Source organism: Oncorhynchus gorbuscha, linkage group LG09, assembly GCF_021184085.1.
Source record: "Oncorhynchus gorbuscha isolate QuinsamMale2020 ecotype Even-year linkage group LG09, OgorEven_v1.0, whole genome shotgun sequence".
Lineage (NCBI taxonomy): Eukaryota > Metazoa > Chordata > Actinopteri > Salmoniformes > Salmonidae > Oncorhynchus > Oncorhynchus gorbuscha.
The window spans coordinates 61502445-61523379 of record NC_060181.1 but is presented as its reverse complement, the minus strand read 5'-3'; the positions used below and the strand labels follow the sequence as shown (position 1 = coordinate 61523379).

Below are 20935 nucleotides of genomic sequence, written 5' to 3'. Positions count from 1 at the left end.
CAACCATTTTTTAAAGAAGGGTTCGATTTCCTAGATTTATTCAGCGTGTTAATTTTTTTTGTCTAATGGCTGTATTGCCAGAAAATAAGAATGCTTACTTATAGGCTCACAAGCTATCCAACTCCTCATTACGTTTACTACGTTACACTGCAATCGTGCACTCGCTCTCTTTGAGAGAACCTCCTAGTGTGTCTTTGATGCTTCGCTATCAACCCAGTAAAAAACAAACAAACTCTGTATATCATTTGCAAAAAGCTGTGAGGGAAAGGGAGCATTGTGGTGTGAGAGCTGGGCAGGAGACTGAGGCGGGGGGCAGGGGCTCTTGCCGGCTGGGTGTATGTGAAGGCCAGACAGCTGGACCACTCAACTTGGTGACACGGCCTTGACCAGCCGTGTCTGCTGTGCTCTCATGGTGCTCCAGAGGAACCCTCTGCTCTGGCCATGACATACAAGTACTGCATCCACTACAAGCGATACGTTGTGAGGGGAGCGACAGGTGATGATCCTGGAAGAAGAAAAACATTTGGGAAGACTGAGCCCCACATCTGTTTAGGTCACATGACTCTCTGAGATCTTCCTTACGCAAGTGGTTTTATCCGGTTGTATGTCAAGACCTTTCGATTGTGGGTATTCAGTGTTATAGGCAGAGAAGGGAGGTTTCTGACGCTATTAAAGTCCCAGGCTCTGACTGTGTAGTGATAGCAGCCTATAAATCCAGTCCAGACCCGGCAGAGCTCATCTGACCACACTGCTAGTCTGTGGGCTGTTTTCGGCTGGTGTGTAAATCATTTTGTTGGCAGACACCGCCTCAGCTCAGGAACCGCTGTCAGGTTTCTCATGTCCTCTCTCTCCCCCCTCTGGATCCAAGGCCTCTCATTGGAGGTTGTTATCAAATGATATCTCAGAGAGAACAGGGACTTAAACTGTTTAGGAAAATACATTGTGAGATGGTGTTTACATTACCTCATCTGGATTTGATCAGACGGCGCTCGGCATTAGGAGAGCCAAGCACGTTTTGTCAACGTGTCTTCTTAGGGAATTTGTCTGGGATTACTGGGAAAGAGCGAGGAAGGGAATGGGAAGGGAACCTCCCTCCCCGCTTAAACTTGAGATGTACGCTGGTCATAAAGCCTGCGGATCAGGAAGAGCTCTAAACTGTCACTGGATTTACTCCCAGGAATGGCAAGGCATTTTCCTCTTCCTATTTCTCTCTATTTGAACGACGTCAGCATGGCAGGGTGGTTTTAATCAAATCTACGTATACCTTCAAATTTCAGGATTCAACGAGTTGAAGTTGTGAGGGAAACGTGAGATGGGGAGAAGTCTAATGGTAATTTTTGAAAGAATATTCTATTAAGTACAATTTGAATGGACTACAATGAGAGGTCATAGTCACAAACCACATGCTACTGTCCTCTCTTCCGCTGGCATACTGTTATGTTCCCCGGACTGTTTTTCTCTTTCAGTTGTCTGGCGGTCAAAGCAAGAGCGTAAAAGGTCTGGACTCTCTTTCTCTTCGCTCTCTCTCTCATATTTATATATTGTCACCTCTACCCATGTGCCCCCTCTCTTTCCATTTACTGTGTACAGCAACCTCACGCGTTGAGCACCGACCAACATCGGACATCCACAGATGCTGAAATGTGCCCAGTCCGACCTGGCCTTGATTTCAACATCCACAGACGTCCGGACCAGTCTTAATTTGACCCATACATAGACGTCCATGATTGGTTCGGATTTGGTCCGGACCGGACCAGTTCACTTACTGTTCAATAACACAAATAGATTTTTTTTAAACTCAAGGTGCCGTGTCATAGCTGACACCCCATTCTTTCTGCAGACATCTTTGAATCTTAATTTAGAGCAGATATGTAACACATATTTGGAAAACAGGGTCATATAAACTGATTTTTACCGAAATTCTGTTACCAAACATTGCATCTGCACAGTTCTTCCAGTAAATGTGTTTTTGTACAAATGTTCAGTGTAAATTGTTAAAAGTGCATAGAGTTTGCAACAGAGCATGGTTTGTTAAACTTTGAAATCAATGGTTTTTGTTTGGCATACATTTGAAGTGAAAAATCTGATTCTCAGCGCCACTGTGGAATTGTCCTGTATCTCATGCTAGTCTTTTCACAAAATATCTCCACTGTGCTCCATGGGGTTGTCACCAGTATCGCTATACTATGATAGCATTGGTAAAAGCAGACTAAACTCTTTGGTCCTTTAAAAACCTACTGTATGTAAAATATTGTGTGCAGTAGCTTGGAATAGAGCAATGGGATTCTGGGTCACAACATAAGGCTGTTTGTTTCCAAAATTAGCAGGCTTTTCCTCAGGGAATCGAGGACACGACATGTTTTGTTTCTCTCTGAGTACCGCGATACTGGTATCGTGACAACCTTAGTGCTCCCCAATGCTTCTTCTGGTCCCCTTCATGATTCCCTCTGGACTCTTCTGGCTTACAAGCCTGTTTGTTTCTGCTGCTTAGATTATGGTGAGATTGTCATCTCCCAGCAGGAAACCTGGGCTAGAGAGAGGAAATGGAGGAGAGAACTCAGGTTCACAAATAGGACCTCTGCATTGTATTCCTGGTATGGAGCGCAGGGCTAGGCTGCACTAACACCAGGCAGTCTCAGGGAGAAGGCTATTCTATTTTTTATTTTTTTTATTTTACTAGATTACCTGTAGTTTTTCATGTCTGTCTGTAATTGTGTATTGACTTGGTGCTGCCAATCTTGGCCAGGATGCTCTTGAAAAAGAGATTTCAAATCTCAATGAGCCCTTCCTGGTTAAATAAAGGTTAAATAAGAAATGCTCAGCGTTAGTCAACTCGTCACATCAACCAGTCTCACTGTATTGATTGTCAATAAACCTCTACTGTAACAGCCACTGTATTTTTAACGATAAGTTACCTGTTCACCTCCAGGAGTTCCCTTTGAAATGCCCTGACTGTAACCTGGAGCCCTACTCCCCCACTGCCTTTAGGCTAGGTACCCTAATGGACCTCAGGCTCTATAACCGAGCCTGTGGAGTGCATAATGATATCCCATTGATTCACAAGGAAGTCATTTCTGCAGAGAATTTGAGATAGAACTTTTCTCTTCTGTTTTGGTGCCGTTTTGTATCATTGTGCAATGATTAACCTTTGGGTGGTGAGGTTTGGTCTAGGATTTTGAATTTCTATTCTCCATCCTTTGTTTGGGCATATAGGGAGTAGAACAAAATGACGTCTGCACTAACCTGATTGGGCTTTTCATTTCACAGTCTGTGACTCAATTCAAGATTAATTGGAGAGCTGCTTTGCTCTGCATGCTGGAAAAAATCCTGACTGTGTCTGCTGAAGGCTAGAGATAATGACTAAAGCTATTGGTTAGGTTGCTCAGGAAAAGCCTCGTGAACAGGAGATTTACTGCTGTGTTGAATTGCTTACCTTACTCCTGCCCCATTTGCCTTGACCTATTCTTTACTGTAAGTCAGGTACCACAGTCACATTTCTGTCACGGTTCACCTTTGAACTGTGTCCAGTTTGGCTTTAGCATGATATGAATTAAGTGGAGAAGGTTGAGGTTTGTTATTCTTCTCTGGTGTTTTTGCTGTAGTTTGTTTCTCTATCACTCATGTGGTGTAACTGTAATCTGCTGTGTCCCCTAGTGTTTATTTTCTGTTTCCCTTACTTTAAAGATGTAAAGTTGAAAGGTTTCTGCTAAAGGAATCACCACGGGGTAACATGCTAGAGAAGATAGGATTACAAAACCCTCTCTTTTAGTTTATTATCAAGGGGAATCTCCATTTAAGTGAGATATGTCAAACCGGTCTCAAAGGGGAGCTTAAAACTAGGTTACACTCCTAACTGGGATTGAAATGTCCTATTAAGAATGAAGAACAACAGAAGGGAGCTCCAGCAGTATTTGCCTTTCATAAATCTGTCGACATAGCAACATTACTGCTATCTGAAATGAGTCCCACATATAGAGTAATTGATTCATAAAATTGATGTGTATTGGTCTTGGTTAAAGACTGTTTTTCTGAAAGTAAAATGAGTTCTGTGTAATTTTAAGAGTGGGTTAACCCGTTAGAGGCCTTGTGAATGGGAAATGAGGTTGAATGTGTGGATAGACAGGATATTGTAAACACCGAGTTCCAGGTTATTCTAGTGGTATTAAGTTGATACTGTCGATACCACTAGGGGTGTCTGGTGTATTTCCCCCTCCCATCACTAAACAACCACCATAAGCCTGCAGAGTGAAGGACATGACCCAAGAGGGTGCAGAAGGAGGTGGTGTTGAGATGGTGTCCAGCTCCTCGGGGAGGGAGCCCCATGGCTGGGCTGGGTGGCTGAGAGCCAGGCTAAGTCCCTGGTTGTGTCTGTCCATGGTTCCCTGGCCCAGCCTGGAGGTCAACAATGTAGCGTAGCATCACATCCTGACGCTGCCTACCTCTCTACCCTCCTGAAACCTCCACAGACCTGAGACTTTTCTCTGGCATGGAGTAATATTTGTAGGAGTGTTCAGGGAAATCATGTCATTCCCATTAGCAGTCCTGTGTTGTGGTCCTGTGTAGCTCAGTTGGTAGAGCATGGCGCTTGTAACGCCAGGGTAGTGGGTTCGATCCCCGGGACCACCCATACGTAGAATGTATGCACACATGACTGTAAGTCGCTTTGGATAAAAGCGTCTGCTAAATGGCATATATTATTATTATTATTATTATATATTATTATGTCCAGCTGAGACCACATACTGTAGTACTGAGAAAATATGTTAGCAGTCCTGTGTTGTGTCATTCCCATTAGCAGTCCTGTGTTGTGTCATTCCCATTAGCAGTCCTGTGTTGTGTCATTCCCATTAGCAGTCCTGTGTTGTGTCATTCCCATTAGCAGTCCTGTGTTGTGTCATTCCCATTAGCAGTCCTGTGTTGTGTCATTCCCATTAGCAGTCCTGTGTTGTGTCATTCCCATTAGCAGTCCTGTGTTTGTGCAGTCCTGTGTTGTGTCATTCCCATTAGCAGTCCTGTGTTGTGTCATTCCCATTAGCAGTCCTGTGTTGTGTCATTCCCATTAGCAGTCCTGTGTTGTGTCATTCCCATTAGCAGTCCTGTGTTGTGTCATTCCCATTAGCAGTCCTGTGTTGTGTCATTCCCATTAGCAGTCCTGTGTTGTGTCATTCCCATTAGCAGTCCTGTGTTGTGTCATTCCCAAAGGATATTTTGTATACTTTCATTTTTTTCCCATTTTTTTTCATTTATCTGTGGTGATTTATGGTTTTGAGTTCATTTTCACAGCATCACTCATCCAGTGTCATAATCTGGTCAGACCTTGTACTTGATTTAATTAGCTAAATAAAACTGTTTTCCATCCACAGATTGCGACTCAGAGGCGCCAAGGAAGAACTCTCTACCCCACAGTGCCTGAGAACGCCGTGAAGGAGGCGCAGAGTCTGTTTGTCCAGGAGGTGAGAACCCACAAGTGCAGTAACCCTGCAGGAACGAACCTGTGTGCAAAGAGAGCAGTGCCTTTATTGACAGTTGGTTGTTGCCATTATGATGTGCCATTGCGTGCTAGTGTACCCTACAGCCATATTAACCATAAGTACAGTTACCATAAATACAGACATTAGTGTCAGTCTTCAGCCTGCTTCTGGCCTGGCATTGATGTATATGGCAGCCTGCACAAGATCAATAGATATGGAGACACACTGGACTGCACACACTTTTAGTGTCTCTGATTTCCCCATTGTTTATAGAATGTGTCCAGCCAAACTGAACTTCCATTTCACCTAGCACATACTTTATGACACAATGGTGTTTTATTGTTCAGGACAGGCAGGAGTAGGAATTATGGGCCGCTACTGGACGCCATCCAGTCAACAGGAGTATTTTCATTCTCTTCAATAACATCTATTCAGGCCAGGAGACCAAAAAACTGATAAGCGGAATCCAGTTCCAAAGTAAATGGATGGTTCTTCTCTGGCTTCTGGTCTTCATCCTCTCAGAGCACTGTTTACACTAGTGCCTCCCTGTACCAAGCCTGGTAAATGCCTTCTGGTCTTCATCCTCTCAGAGCACTGTTTACACTAGTGCCTCCCTGTACCAAGCCTGGTAAATGCCTTCTGGTCTTCATCCTCTCAGAGCACTGTTTACACTAGTGCCTCCCTGTACCAAGCCTGGTAAATGCCTTCTGGTCTTCATCCTCTCAGAGCACTGTTTACACTAGTGCCTCCCTGTACCAAGCCTGGTAAATGCCTTCTGGTCTTCATCCTCTCAGAGCACTGTTTACACTAGTGCCTCCCTGTACCAAGCCTGGTAAATGCCTTCTGGTCTTCATCCTCTCAGAGCACTGTTTACACTAGTGCCTCCCTGTACCAAACCTGGTAAATGCCTTCTGGTCTTCATCCTCTCAGAGCACTGTTTACACTAGTGCCTCCCTGTACCAAACCTGGTAAATGCCTTCTGGTCTTCATCCTCTCAGAGCACTGTTTACACTAGTGCCTCCCTGTACCAAGCCTGGTAAATGCCTTCTGGTCTTCATCCTCTCAGAGCACTGTTTACACTAGTGCCTCCCTGTACCAAACCTGGTAAATGCCTTCTGGTCTTCATCCTCTCAGAGCACTGTTTACACTAGTGCCTCCCTGTACCAAGCCTGGTAAATGCCTTCTGGTCTTCATCCTCTCAGAGCACTGTTTACACTAGTGCCTCCCTGTACCAAGCCTGGTAAATGCCTTCTGGTCTTCATCCTCTCAGAGCACTGTTTACACTAGTGCCTCCCTGTACCAAGCCTGGTAAATGCCTTCTGGTCTTCATCCTCTCAGAGCACTGTTTACACTAGTGCCTCCCTGTACCAAACCTGGTAAATGCCTTCTGGTCTTCATCCTCTCAGAGCACTGTTTACACTAGTGCCTCCCTGTACCAAGCCTGGTAAATGCCTTCTGGTCTTCATCCTCTCAGAGCACTGTTTACACTAGTGCCTCCCTGTACCAAGCCTGGTAAATGCCTTCTGGTCTTCATCCTCTCAGAGCACTGTTTACACTAGTGCCTCCCTGTACCAAGCCTGGTAAATGCCTTCTGGTCTTCATCCTCTCAGAGCACTGTTTACACTAGTGCCTCCCTGTACCAAGCCTGGTAAATGCCTTCTGGTCTTCATCCTCTCAGAGCACTGTTTACACTAGTGCCTCCCTGTACCAAGCCTGGTAAATGCCTTCTGGTCTTCATCCTCTCAGCACTGCACTAGTGCCTCCCTGTACCAAGCCTGGTAAATGCCTTCTGGTCTTCATCCTCTCAGAGCACTGCTAGTGCCTCCCTGTACCAAGCCTGGTAAATGCCTTCTGGTCTTCATCCTCTCAGAGCACTGTTTACCAAGCCTAAAGTGCCTCCCTGTTTACCAAGCCTGGTAAATGCCTTCTGGTCTTCATCCTCTCAGAGCACTGTTTACACTAGTGCCTCCCTGTACCAAGCCTGGTAAATGCCTTCTGGTCTTCATCCTCTCAGAGCACTGTTTACACTAGTGCCTCCCTGTACCAAGCCTGGTAAATGCCTTCTGGTCTTCATCCTCTCAGAGCACTGTTTACACTAGTGCCTCCCTGTACCAAGCCTGGTAAGCACTGTTTAAATGCCTTCTGGTCTTCATCCTCTCAGAGCACTGTTTACACTAGTGCCTCCCTGTACCAAGCCTGGTAAATGCCTTCTGGTCTTCATCCTCTCAGAGCACTGTTTACACTAGTGCCTCCTGTACCAAGCCTGGTAAATGCCTTCTGGTCTTCATCCTCTCAGAGCACTGTTTACACTAGTGCCTCCCTGTACCAAGCCTGGTAAATGCCTTCTGGTCTTCATCCTCTCAGAGCACTGTTTACACTAGTGCCTCCCTGTACCAAGCCTGGTAAATGCCTTCTGGTCTTCATCCTCTCAGAGCACTGTTTACACTAGTGCCTCCCTGTACCAAGCCTGGTAAATGCCTTCTGGTCTTCATCCTCTCAGAGCACTGTTTACACTAGTGCCTCCCTGTACCAAGCCTGGTAAATGCCTTCTGGTCTTCATCCTCTCAGAGCACTGTTTACACTAGTGCCTCCCTGTACCAAGCCTGGTAAATGCCTTCTGGTCTTCATCCTCTCAGAGCACTGTTTACACTAGTGCCTCCCTGTACCAAGCCTGGTAAATGCCTTCTGGTCTTCATCCTCTCAGAGCACTGTTTACACTAGTGCCTCCCTGTACCAAGCCTGGTAAATGCCTTCTGGTCTTCATCTTCTCAGAGCACTGTTTACACTAGTGCCTCCCTGTACCAAGCCTGGTAAATGCCTTCTGGTCTTCATCCTCTCAGAGCACTGTTTACACTAGTGCCTCCCTGTACCAAGCCTGGTAAATGCCTTCTGGTCTTCATCCTCTCAGAGCACTGTTTACACTAGTGCCTCCCTGTACCAAACCTGGTAAATGCCTTCTGGTCTTCATCCTCTCAGAGCACTGTTTACACTAGTGCCTCCCTGTACCAAGCCTGGTAAATGCCTTCTGCAACCAAGTAGGGTTGTATCTTAAAATCAGATGTCAGCCTTACTGTACATTCTGTTCCCATACAGTACTTTATTTATAAATAAATGTTAAATTAAAAATAACAGTCTGACATTTTAACATCTTGCTTAAACACACAATATTCCACACACAGTATACCTGAGCTACACAATGGTTTACTGTCATTGTGTTCCATGTGGCCGGTTGGACACTTGATGGACACTGCTCCCATTGTAGCACTGCTCTGCAAACCAGAGGCAACCGGCTGCTGACCCCTCAGGTCATGGGTCACAGATTAGGGAGTCCTGTCTTCAGTCATGAAGAAACACTTCCTTTTGGTTAAGTGCAATATGACATCAGCAGGACAGCTGCAGAGTACAACCCTCTCTCTTTTCCATTTCTCCACTGATCAGATTGACTTTCCGCAATTCAGGACTCCCTTGTCAAACCATTTCTTGTAAACTACACACCTCTCTGTATGAATACCATTCTGGATGTTCTGGAAGTTTTAACAGTGAACAGATGTCTCTCCCAGACTGAGAGATATAGGAGTATACTCCCTCCCAGTTTGTACTGGGTTGATCTAACGCCTACTTGATGATCCTTCTATGTCTGGGGTGAAGTGTCATACTGTGTGGATGGGAAATAAGAAAGTGTACTTTGTGTGGGGCTGTAGCATTCCTCCTGAAGTGCCCAGACATAACTGCTGGGCCATAATTAGGATTTATGCCATACTGCTCTAATCATAAAATATTTCCTTTTCTCGTTGGTAGATTTGACTCTCCCGAAAAACTCTGCCATTTCCGTCTCAATATTTGTCTTCAAGGCAATTAGGATAATTACTGTAAATTGATATCTAGGATGTGAAATGAGACAAAGTAAGTCGGTGTTTCTTCATGTTACCGTCAAACACTTTTTAAATGTGTAACGTCAGCAAGTAATTGTGTAGGCTGATGAGAGAGTGCTCTGTGGAACCATTTTTCTTTAATTCCAGATCCTGTGGAAGGCTTTAATTTCCACCAACTATCTGCTCAAGACGAGCATTCACTTTGATCCTTCTTCTTCCCCTTCCTTCCTTCAGATGTACTAATCTGATTTGAATAGGGAGCAAAGGATTCCCAGAATAAGGGCTGTTTCAGAAAGCCACTGCTTTAAAAAAGGACTTCATATAGGACCTAAAACATGTTACTGTTGTTTCAGAAGGTATTCATACCCCACATTTTGTTGTTACAGCCTGAATTAAAAACAGATTAAATAGATTTTATTTCTCACCCATCTAAACACAATACCTTATAATGACAAAGTGAAAACTAAAAAAAAATGTTTTTACAAATGTATTGAATTTTAAATACAGAAATGTCGTTTTACGTAAGTATTCACACCTGAGTCAATCATTTGTAGAAGCACGAGTCTTTCTGGGTAAGTTCTAAGAAGTTCCCACACCTGGATTGTGCATCATTTGCCCATTTTATTCTTTAAAAAAAAATTAAAGCTCTGTCAAATTGGATGTTGATCATTTCACTGTCTTCTTCAGTGTAGATTTGGCCTTGTTTTAGCTTATTGTCCTGCTGAAAGTTGAATTCATATCCTAGTGGAAAGCAGACTGAACCAAGTTTTCCTCTAGGATTTTTGCCTGTGCTTAGTTCATTCCATTATTATTTTATCATGAAAAACTCCACAGTCCTTAACGATTACAAGCATACCCATAACATGATGCAGCCACCACTATGCTTGAAAATATGGAAAGTGATACTCAGTAATGCATTTTATTGGATTTGCCCCAAATATAACACTTTGTATTCAGAACAAAAAGATAATTGCTTTGGCACATTTATTTGACTTTTGTGCCTTGTTGCAAACAGGATGCATGTTTTGGAATATCTTTTATTCTGTACAGGCTTCCTTTTTTCACTCTGTCAATTAGGTTAGTATTGTGAAATAACTGCAATGTTATCCATCCTCAGTTTTCTACTATCAAAGCCATTAAACTCTGTAACTGTTTTTTAAAGTCACCATTGGCCTCTTGGTGAAATCCCTGAGCGGTTTCCTTCCTCTTCGGCTACTGAGTTAGGAAAAATGCATGTATCTTTGTAGTGACTGGGTGTATTGATACGCCACCCAAAGTGTAATTAATAACTTCACCATGCTCAAAGAAATGTCTACCAATAGGTGCCCTTTTCGAGGAATTGGAAAACCTCCCTGGACTTTGTGGTTGAATCTGTTTGAAATTCACTGCTCGACTGAGGGACCTTACAGATAATTTAATGTGTTGGGTATAGAGATGAGGTGGTCATTCAGAAATGTTAAGCACTATTATTGCAGTATTAGTGAATCCGTGCAACATATTATATGACTTGTTAAGCACAGTTTTACTCCTGAACTTATTTAGGCTTGCCATAACAAAGGGGTTGAATCCTTATTGACATTTCAGTTTTTCTTTTTGTAAAAATGTCAAAAAACATAATTCCATTTTGACATGATTGGGTATTGTGTGTAGGCCAGTGACAAAAAAATATATATTTAATCAATTTTAAATTAATTCTGTAACACAACAAAATGTGGAAAAAGTAAAAGGGTGGGAATACATTCTGAAGGCACTGTAGCTATCTGAAAAGATGCTATTGGCCGACACTGATTTGGTTGTTGTGTGCTTGTTTCCTGTTTCTTTAGGCTAAACATTGAAACTGTCTTAGATTACACTTGTAAACCATTGATTGTCTTTCTTTTTATTTCAGTGCATCAAGACCTACAATTCTGATTGGCATGTCGTTAATTACAAGTACGAGGACTACTCCGGGGACTTCCGGCAGCTTCCAAAGTAAACCCTTTGCTCAGTCAGTATGGTGTCTTGACAGACGGTACAATGTTATGTAATGTGTAACCAAGTTGTGACTTCCTCCTGGGCAAGTTAGAACAGCTACCCTCTTTGTGCAGATATTTCACACTGAAATGCATGCACACCAGTGGAGGCTGGTGAGAGGAGCTATAGGAGGACAGGCCAATCATCGTAATTGGCTGGAACGGAAAACATGGAACAGTATCAAACGCATCAATCGTACGGAAACCACGTTTGACTCCATTCCATTCCAATGATCCAGTCCTTTTATAGCTCCTCCAACCAGCCCCCACTGACGCACACACCTGTGTCATTCTGTCGGTAATCTTCAATCAGCCTTAGTTGCTGATGGTTCAGGATATTTTGGCATGGATAGTCAGTCTACAAGGAAATGCAGGTTTTATGATTTAACCCAAATTAACAATAGAGACTTCCTCAAGCCACACTTGGGTTATTCCCAAAGTTCTGGGGATTTAGTCACTTTGGAAACCACCCCCGGTTCAAAGAGTGTCATCAATTCCACCTTCTGCCCTGAGGGCAATGGTTTCCAGTGTCATTGTGCTGGAATTTACACACAAAACAAAGCTGCCCTGACCTTGAGACTTGCCATTGATGTCAACAGACCTTTGGTCAGTATTCAGTGTCCGGGGAGGGAAATAGAAATGTTTTCCTGAGGTGAATTTGTTCAGGCTTCCTATGTAAGTGGGACATGCGCATTTACATTGGGTTTCACTTCTTAGATCAATGAATGACTTCTCAGAGATTAGATAAAAATAATAATTGATTAACTTGATTCACATCCTTGTGTTTTACAGCAAAGTGTCCAGACCAGACAAACTGGCTGTCCATGTTTTTGAGGTGGATGAAGATGTCGATAAAGATGAAGTAAGTGAATGTTCTGGCTACAGTTCATTGGAAGGTTACAAATAACAAACAATTTAGTTAAGCCACTTATTCCTTCGACTCTCAACATGAACCACCTGCTCCATGTACAAATCACCCCAATACCCTTTTCTCCTTCTAAGTCTTTACTGTAAATACCTCAGAGGCACTGAACAAATAATCCTCCATACAGACAGACAAACGAGATTTCCGCGCTCCGTTTACAGTCCAGCAGCTTTGACATTGCCAGAATGGCCACGGTATCTGATGTTTTTTTGCACTAGAAACCAGTCTTTCCTAGAACACAAGCACCAGATCTTATTAAGTGATTTAATTCAGATTAGGAACTGATTTGGCTGTCCTGTTCCAATCCCAGTTGTGAAACGTCTCCGGCATGAGATGAAAGCGTCATTGGGTCTAAAGATGCACATTTTAATGTGAAGTATAAAGTGTAATTAGCCGCCGGACTTTGGTTAGCTGGCCGCCTCTCAAATGGTCTCGGGTTCTTCTCTGCTCTGCTCCATGTGTTCATGGCCCCCAGACTCCTCACAGCCCATGAGTTTGGCTCTCTTTGTTGTGAGCTAATTTAGAACATTTCGCGTCTGCCTGATTATACAACTGTGAACTCTTAGCTGGAAACATTTTTGCTCTGTGAACCATATAGATGTCTGATTCTGTGCTGTGAACAGTCTAAATTAGTATTTGTTGGCCTTGGAATAGCTTGTGCGAGTCAGTGCACACAAGGGAGGCTATGGGGTCACCTTTGTTCAAGCCAACCCTGAAGAGAGGCTGGATCACTGATGCCTGCAGAACCCTCAGAGGGACGGTGTTCTGCAGATCATGACCGGAGGCAGTCTCAGGCTGTTGATGACACTGATGTTATACTGCCATCTATTCAACTGCTAGGGTCATGTTGACATTTGCATATGTCACATACTGTTTGTTATGTCTTCTTTATGTCATACATGAGCAAATGAATAGGGATTCGAGTGACCTCGCTCACTTAACTGGGATGTAGGCAAATGGATTCTTGAGCCGAGAGACTAACCCAGGTCACCAGAGGTCAGGGCCAGTGAACATTAGATCTGACAAGGAAGGGGCATTCCTTTCATCAGATAGACTACCTGATGACAAGACCCCTCCTAGTTCACCCTTTCCCTCACCTCCCACACAGCTGTGTAAGAATGCTCCCCAGCCCAGCAGCCAAGAGCGTCCCAGCTACATACCCCTCACCTCAGTTTGTCGCACGCAGGGAAGTAGGTGCACCGAGCAGATGATGGCTAAGGAAGTGAGCCATTTCTCCTGAAATCCCCAAATAAATCCTCACACACATATACAGTACATGGAAACCTCAGCCCCAAGTCTGTTCATGTGTTTAATGACAATAGCCCCAGCCTGTGGCATTGCTATGTGACCAAAGTTAAAATGTTTATGGTCAAATGTGTCACTGATTTTATGAAATGATTATGCACTGTGTTGCAGTTTAGTTAATCTGGTTGGTTCGGGGGTTGCCAGGCAACATTTACGGAGCTTTGGGGTTCACTGAAAGCAAGCACAAGTAATTTGTCAGCTCTCCTAGGGACTGGCGTATTCTGGTCAGCGAAAGATGAGTGGAAGCAGGCCCTGAACGTTTCCAGACCCTCCTTATATGAGTCGACGATATACTGGAAATATTCTCTGCCAACACTTTTAAAGCCATTTTATTGGACGGGAGAGGGAATAGGAATCATGTCATCTTGAAAACCCATTAATTATATCCAAAATCGTCTGGAACAATGGCTTTTACCTCTGTAGTCTCTCGAAGAGGAGGCTTAAACACTCTGGATGTCTGATCACGAGTACCAGAAGGAGACCATGCGAAGGGTAAAACACTGGTGCAGCAGCTCCTCTTCCCTCACTACCCCCCTAATTGATTTATTTACACAGATCATTACGCCGCTGGAAGTCTCCGTGCAATAGAGATGGAAGCCATGTGTCTAGTCATACTTGCTTTGTGCCAATGGTTTCGCTGGTTTTATGGTACCTGAGAACTGGGATGATATGGTCATGCCTCAGTGAAGAAGCCAATGAGAGGGGCTGTTTATTTGGGTTCATAGAGGTCGTTTGTTGTGTGGCTGGATGCTTGTTTGGAGTCAGATAGACCGACATTAAACTTAGCATTCTCTCATCTCATTCTCCATGTCTCCTATACTGTTTTTGTAAATATTATCTCGAACCACAGGATCAAGGGCCTCTCTTGAAATGGACAGTTTGGTAATGTTTTGGCAGAGAGTGGGAAGAGTGATGTTTTGATGTGGTACAGTGTGTGTGTGTGTGTGTGTGTGTATATATATAGTCTTGAGTGTGTCTGATCCCGTGCTCATGTGTCTTCCAGGACACAGCCTCTCTAGGTTCCCAGAAAGGTGGGATCACAAAGCATGGCTGGCTGTACAAAGGCAACATGAACAGTGCCATCAGTGTCACCATGAGGGTGAGTGATCCTAATGACAGTGATGACACTAGCTGTCTCTATTAGGAATTATTATTACACAGTGTGCCAGATGTGCAGTGATGATGAATAGTCAGTGCTCGTGTCTCCAGTGACAGCAGGATGGAGCCTGGTTTTCATTAATACCATTTCTCAGAAAAACGGATAGTAGTTTTGCAATATTAGGCTGTTGACTTCCTTCAAACCATGCTGCTGCAATTATCCGTGCCAAAACCATGCCTCTTGTTGTCTAATAATAGAAATTCTGTTTTTTATTGTTGTATTCTACTTTCTAGTCTTTCAAGAGGAGGTATTTCCACCTAACCCAGCTGGGTGACGGCTCTTACAACCTGAACTTCTACAAGGATGAGAAGATCTCCAAAGAACCCAAAGGAACCATCTTCCTGGACTCCTGTATGGGAGTTGTTCAGGTAATATAGGACACTCTGTGTCTGGGATTGTGCTTTGATTACACCATCACACGAATATTTACATTGAATAAGTCATCCAGCCAGACGTACTTCCCTTCCAAAGTCTTTTACTTCCTGTAATATATTTACCCATGTTGAATGTTACATGATCAGTTAAACTCTGCACAAGTTACAGCTAGCAACAGGGAATTGATGAGGAAATGTGCCTGTCTGTATCACTGCTTGGGACCCTTCTCCAATCCCCACCTAAAACCTGAGCTCACTCCCTCTTTCGCCAAGGTCATAATTTACTGCTGACTCTCAGCTGCGGAAACAAGGTGAATGCCAATAACATACTACCATGCACTTTGCAGCAGGCTAGCAATCAATACCACATGCTATAGCTAGCAGGCGCACATTTCCAAGTCCCAAGATGGGCTATAAGCATTATTGGTCTTCTACAGACAAATTGATGGAATGTCCAGCATTCAGCTGACATTAATCAGATACTTTAAAAGGAGGTACACTATACATACAAAAGTATGTGGACACCCCTTCAAATTAGTGGCTATTTCAGCCACACCTTTTGTTGACAGTTGTATAAAATTGTGCATACCACCATGCCGAGTTCCAAACTACCATACCGAGTTCCAAACTACCACTGAAAGCAACATCAGCACAAGAACTGTTAGTCGGGAGCTTCATAAAATCATTTTCCATGGCAGAGCAGCCGCACACAAGCCTAAGATCACCATGCGCAAAGCCAAGTGTAGGCTGGAGAGGTGTAAAACTCGCCGCCATTGGAATCTGGAGCAATGGAAATGCGTTCTCTGGAGGGATGAATCACGCTTCACCATCTGGCTGTCTGATGGACAAATCTGGGTTTGGCGGATGCCAGGAGAGCGCTAAATGCCCCAATGCATAGTGCCAACTGTAAAGTTGGGTGGAGGAGGAATAATGATCTGGGTCTGTTTTTCATGGTTCGGGCTTGACCTCAACCCCATTGAACACCTTTGGGATGAATTGGAACTCTGACTGCAAGCCAAGCCTAATTGCTCAACATCAGTGCCCGAACTCACTAATGCTCTTGTGGCTGAATGGAAGCAAGTCCCTGGAGCAATGTTCCAACATCTAGTGGAAAGCCATTCCAGAAGAGTGGAGGCGGTCATAGCAGCGAAGGGGGGACCAACTCCATTTAATGCCCATGATTTTGGAATGAGATATTTGACAAGGTGTCCACATACTTTTGGTCATGTAGTGTATCAGAGAGTAGTGGAGAGCTTGGTTTGGGCCTCCTGCCCTACAAAAGGGCCTTTCTATGTGACCAGAGGAGAGGGAGTGTCCCTTGAGAGGGTGTGTTTGTGTGTACTTGTTCTGAAGGGGAGTGGAAGTTGGAGAGGTCACTTGAGCATACGTGCTGTACCTACCCTCCCATGTTCTATCATTGTCCCCCTCGCACACACAATAATAATCCACCTGGGTTCTGTCCAGTTGGAGGGGAAACATAGTTGATTCCCTGTTTCATGTCTCCACAGAAAGGGAGGGAAGTTTCCGCCTGAGATGGCTCTAATATTGTACCACTTTGTCATCTTTATGATTGCAAAAGATTGATGACTTTTGTAGCCTCTCAGTTATGGTTCCCTGCCATTGGCAACAGTTCAGCCTCCTTAATATTCCTCTCAACATATACTGTAGGTATATATCTTTGTTATTGTCCATTTTGTTCAAATGTGTTGCACAGTATATAGATTGTGGTGAACGCTTTCTCTTCTTCATCGACCATCTGAGGTTTTGAATGGTAGGTTTATGGCATGTGCTCTACAACCATAAAAGGTTGCTCAAAATATTGCTGTTTAAAAAAAATATATTATGGGTACTTTTACTGTATAGAGTGCGTTGCAAAAGTATTCAGACCACTTGCTTTTCTTCTCATTATATTGTGTTCCAAAGTGAGATTAAAATTTATTTAAATATTTTTTGTTGTTGTCAACAATCAGAGTGGAAGAATTTTTTATTTTTATTTATTTGATTCAATTAATACAAATTAAATAACTCAAATATTGTAGTTGCATAAGTATTCCGTTCCCTGAGTCTACATGTTAGAAACTCCTTTGGCATCAATTACAGCTGTGATTCTTCTTGGGCCTATAAGAGCTTTGCATATGTGGATTGTGCAATATTTGCACGTTATTATTTTCAAAATTCTTCAAGCTTGTCAAAATGTTGGATCATGGCTAGGACGGCAATGTTCAAGTCTTGCCATAAGTTTCAAGGAGATTTAAGTATAAACTGTAACTTGGCCACTCAGAAATATTTGCTGTCTTCTTGGTAAGCAAATTGTAGATTTGGCCTTGTGTTTTAGGTTATTGTCCTGCTGAAAGGGGAATTCCTCTCCCAGTGTCTGGTAGAAAGCAGACTGAACCAGGTTTTCCTGTAGGATTTTGCCTGTGCTTAGCTCCATTCCGTTTCTTTTTTATCTTTAAAATCTCCTAGTCCTTAACGATTACATCCATACTCATAACATGATGCAGCCACCAATATGGTTGATAATATGAAGAGTGGTACTCACTATTGTGTTGTTGGATTTGTCTCAAACACAACACGTTGTATTCAGGGAAAAAGGTTAATTGCTTTGCCACGTTAATAGCAATATTACTTTGGTGCCTTGTTGCAAACAGGATGCATGTTTAGGAATATGTTTTATTCTGTGCAGGCATCCTTTTCACTTTGGTAATTAGGTTAGTATTACTAGGCATAACTACTACAATGGTGTTGATCCATCCTCAGTTTTCTCCTATCACAGCCATTAAACTCTGTAACTCTTTTAAAGTCACCCTTGGCCTCATGATGAAATCCCTAAGTGGTTTCCTTCCTCTCCGGCAACTGAGTTAGGAAGGACACCTGTGTCTTTGTAATGACTGGGTGTATTAATACATCATTCAAAGTATAACTAATAACTTCACCATGCTCAAAGGGATATTCAATGTAAGCTTTTTTTATTTATTTTTAAACCTATCTACCAATAGGTGCCCTTCTTTGTGAGACATTCGAAAACCTCCCTGGGCTTTGTGGTTCTGTTTGAAGTTCATATCTGTATGTGTGGGGTACATAGATGAGGTAGTCATAAAACATGTTAAACACATTTATTACACACAGACTGAGTCCATGCAACTTATTATGTGACTTGTTAAGCACATTTTCACTCCTGAACTTTTTTTGACCTTTCACCTTTTCATTTGTAAGAAGGCCAAAAAACACAATTCCACTTTGACGTTATGGGGTATTGTGTGTAGGCCAGTGACAAAGCATCTAATTGTAATCCATTTTAAATTCCGGCTGTAACACAACAAAATGTGGGAAAGGTGGAGGGGTGTGAATACTTTCTGAAAGCACTGTATGTACAGTAGGGTTGCGCATTTTGTGGTATATTCAGAGGTGGAAACCTTCCGGTCGTATTAATGGGAATAATTTGGAATTTAATGGAAATATATACCTATTAATACCATTTAAATGTAGATGTTTTGTATTGGATATATTTACCATATCATATAGAGACAGAAACATAAACCTTTCCTTTCTAAATAGATAGGAAATAATATAATAGCAAATTATTATATCCTTCCAATAGAAATTTTAAAAAACAACTTAGTTACGAATTGAACTTCAATTAAATGAGTTGAATCTTCACATGGGATGACTTCATTGAACAACAAAAGAAAGGGAATATTGAATGATCCATCGCATCTCCCAAAAATGTTTTCAACATACATCTGTAAAATGATAGTCTAGAAACTAAAGCTTGGGTTGTCTTCCTCTCAGGCTTCCATGTCTTCTCCCTTGACCTCCTCAATGTCCACCTCTTAAACATCAGACTCTGATGCCTCATATTCACTGTCACTTTCCAACCTCGTTGAGAATGGCTCGTTGTCAGGCTCAAAAAGCCTCATTTGCCCAGATGTCCACCAATTTTTCAACCCCTGTAATGGTCAGCCTGTTGCGTGCTTTGGTGTGTGTGTTCCCAAACAAGGACCAGTTGAACTCTGAGGTGGCTGATGAGATATGTTGGCATGACTGCCATATTGCATCTCCATCCCAAAGCCCTTGCTTGGAAGTGTACTTCCCCAGACTGCCAAGAACCTTGCCCTCATCCAGGCCAAGGTGGCAAGACACGCTAGTGATGACACCATAGGCCTTGTTGATCTCTGCACCAGACAGGATGCTCTTGTCAGCATACTTGGAGTCCAACATGTACACCCATACACTGTATGGGCTTCAGACAGAAGTCCTCACACTTTTTATGTATTTCAGAACTGCAGTTCCCTCTGCTTGGAGCAACAGTGGGCAGTGCAGTATGGATTTCTTCTCTTACATCTGCAAGCAGAGTCTGAACATCAGACAGGATGGCATTGTCTCCTCAATTTGTGGAATGGCTACTGCTATAGGTTTCAGGAGTTTCATGCTGCTTACCACTCTCTCCTAAATACATTATCCTGGAGGATCCTCTTGATGGGGTTGTCCATATCGGCAGACTGTGATATGGCCATTTCTTGGAGAGACTCCTTCCCCTCCAGGAGACTGTCAAAAATGATGACAACACCTCCCCAATGGGTGTTGCTGGGCAGCTTCAATGTGGTGCTCTTACTCTTCTCACTTTGCTTGGTGAGGTAGATTGCTGCTATAACTTGATGACCCTTCACATACCTAACCATTTCCTTGGCTCTCTTGTAGAGTGTATCCATTGTTTTCAGTGCCATGATGTTCTTGAGGAGCAGATTCAATGCATGAGCAGCACAGGCAATGGGTGTGATGTAAGGGTAGGACTCCTCCACTTTAGACCAAGCAGCCTTCATGTGCGCAGCATTGTCTGTCACCAGTGCAAATACCTTCTGTGCTCCAAGGTCATTGATGACTGCCTTCAGTTCATCTGCAATGTAGACCGGTGTGTCTGTTGTCCCTTGTGTCTGTGCTCTTGTAGAATACTGGTTAAGGGGTGGAGATGATGTAGTTAATTATTCCTTGCCCACGAACATTCAACCACCCATCAGAGATGATTGCAATACAGTCTGCTTTCTCTATGATTTGCTTGACCTTCAGTTAAACTCTGTTGAACTCTGCATCCAGCAAATTAGTAGATAAAGCATGTCTGGTTGGAGGGGTGTATGCTGGGCAAAGAATATTCAGAAATCTCTTCCAATACACATTGCCTGTGAGCATCAGATGTGAACCAGTTGCATATGCAGCTTGAGCAAGACATTCATCAGCATTTTCTGACGTTCCTCTATTGAGTCAAAAAAAACTTCTGATTCCTGGAGGACCATGAGCTGTTGCTATCGATAAGATGTCTGATTCATCATTTACACCTCTAATAGAAGTAGAGGGACTTTTGTCAGAGGCTTGTTGTGAGCGCTGACGGAACTTTATGCACTTGGCAAGATGATTCTGCATCTTTGTTGCATTCTTCACATATGATTTGGCACAGTATTTGCAAATGTACACAGCTTTTCCTTCTTTCCTTCCATGTAAAAATAAATAGTTAAGCAGTTAGATTAAACAACTCATTTGTAAGATACATTTTTTGGTGGGATTTGGATTTAGATTTGGAGGATGATGGAGGCAACAGGGGAAAGAGCCTCAGATCCACAAAGTTCCTTCCACCAGGTGGCTGATGAGACTAACTAGCAGATTGTAAACAAGTTAGAAATGATTTCAACACACTTTGCTGCAGGCTACTATTTACTAGTAAACAAAAAATCATGTATGTCATATAAAATATATTCACCCCACCCAGTATTCTAATCAAAACTTACCAGAAAGCATGTAGTCCTTGGCTCAGACAGTGTAGTG

The 20935-nt window shown here is 43.1% G+C and overlaps 1 protein-coding gene across 11 annotated transcripts in view; it reads left to right on the top strand.

Annotated features, from left to right (window-relative positions):
* Positions 1-20935, top strand: part of LOC124043898 (dedicator of cytokinesis protein 9-like) — a 129002-nt gene that overhangs the window by 70194 nt on the left and 37873 nt on the right. For all 11 annotated transcript variants that reach the window (XM_046363016.1, XM_046363018.1, XM_046363019.1 and 8 more), the window contains exons 3-7: positions 5364-5453; positions 11232-11314; positions 12148-12217; positions 14589-14684; positions 14978-15112. In XM_046363016.1, coding sequence (XP_046218972.1) covers positions 5364-5453; positions 11232-11314; positions 12148-12217; positions 14589-14684; positions 14978-15112 — 474 coding nt within the window. The remainder of the gene's footprint in view (positions 1-5363; positions 5454-11231; positions 11315-12147; positions 12218-14588; positions 14685-14977; positions 15113-20935) is intronic.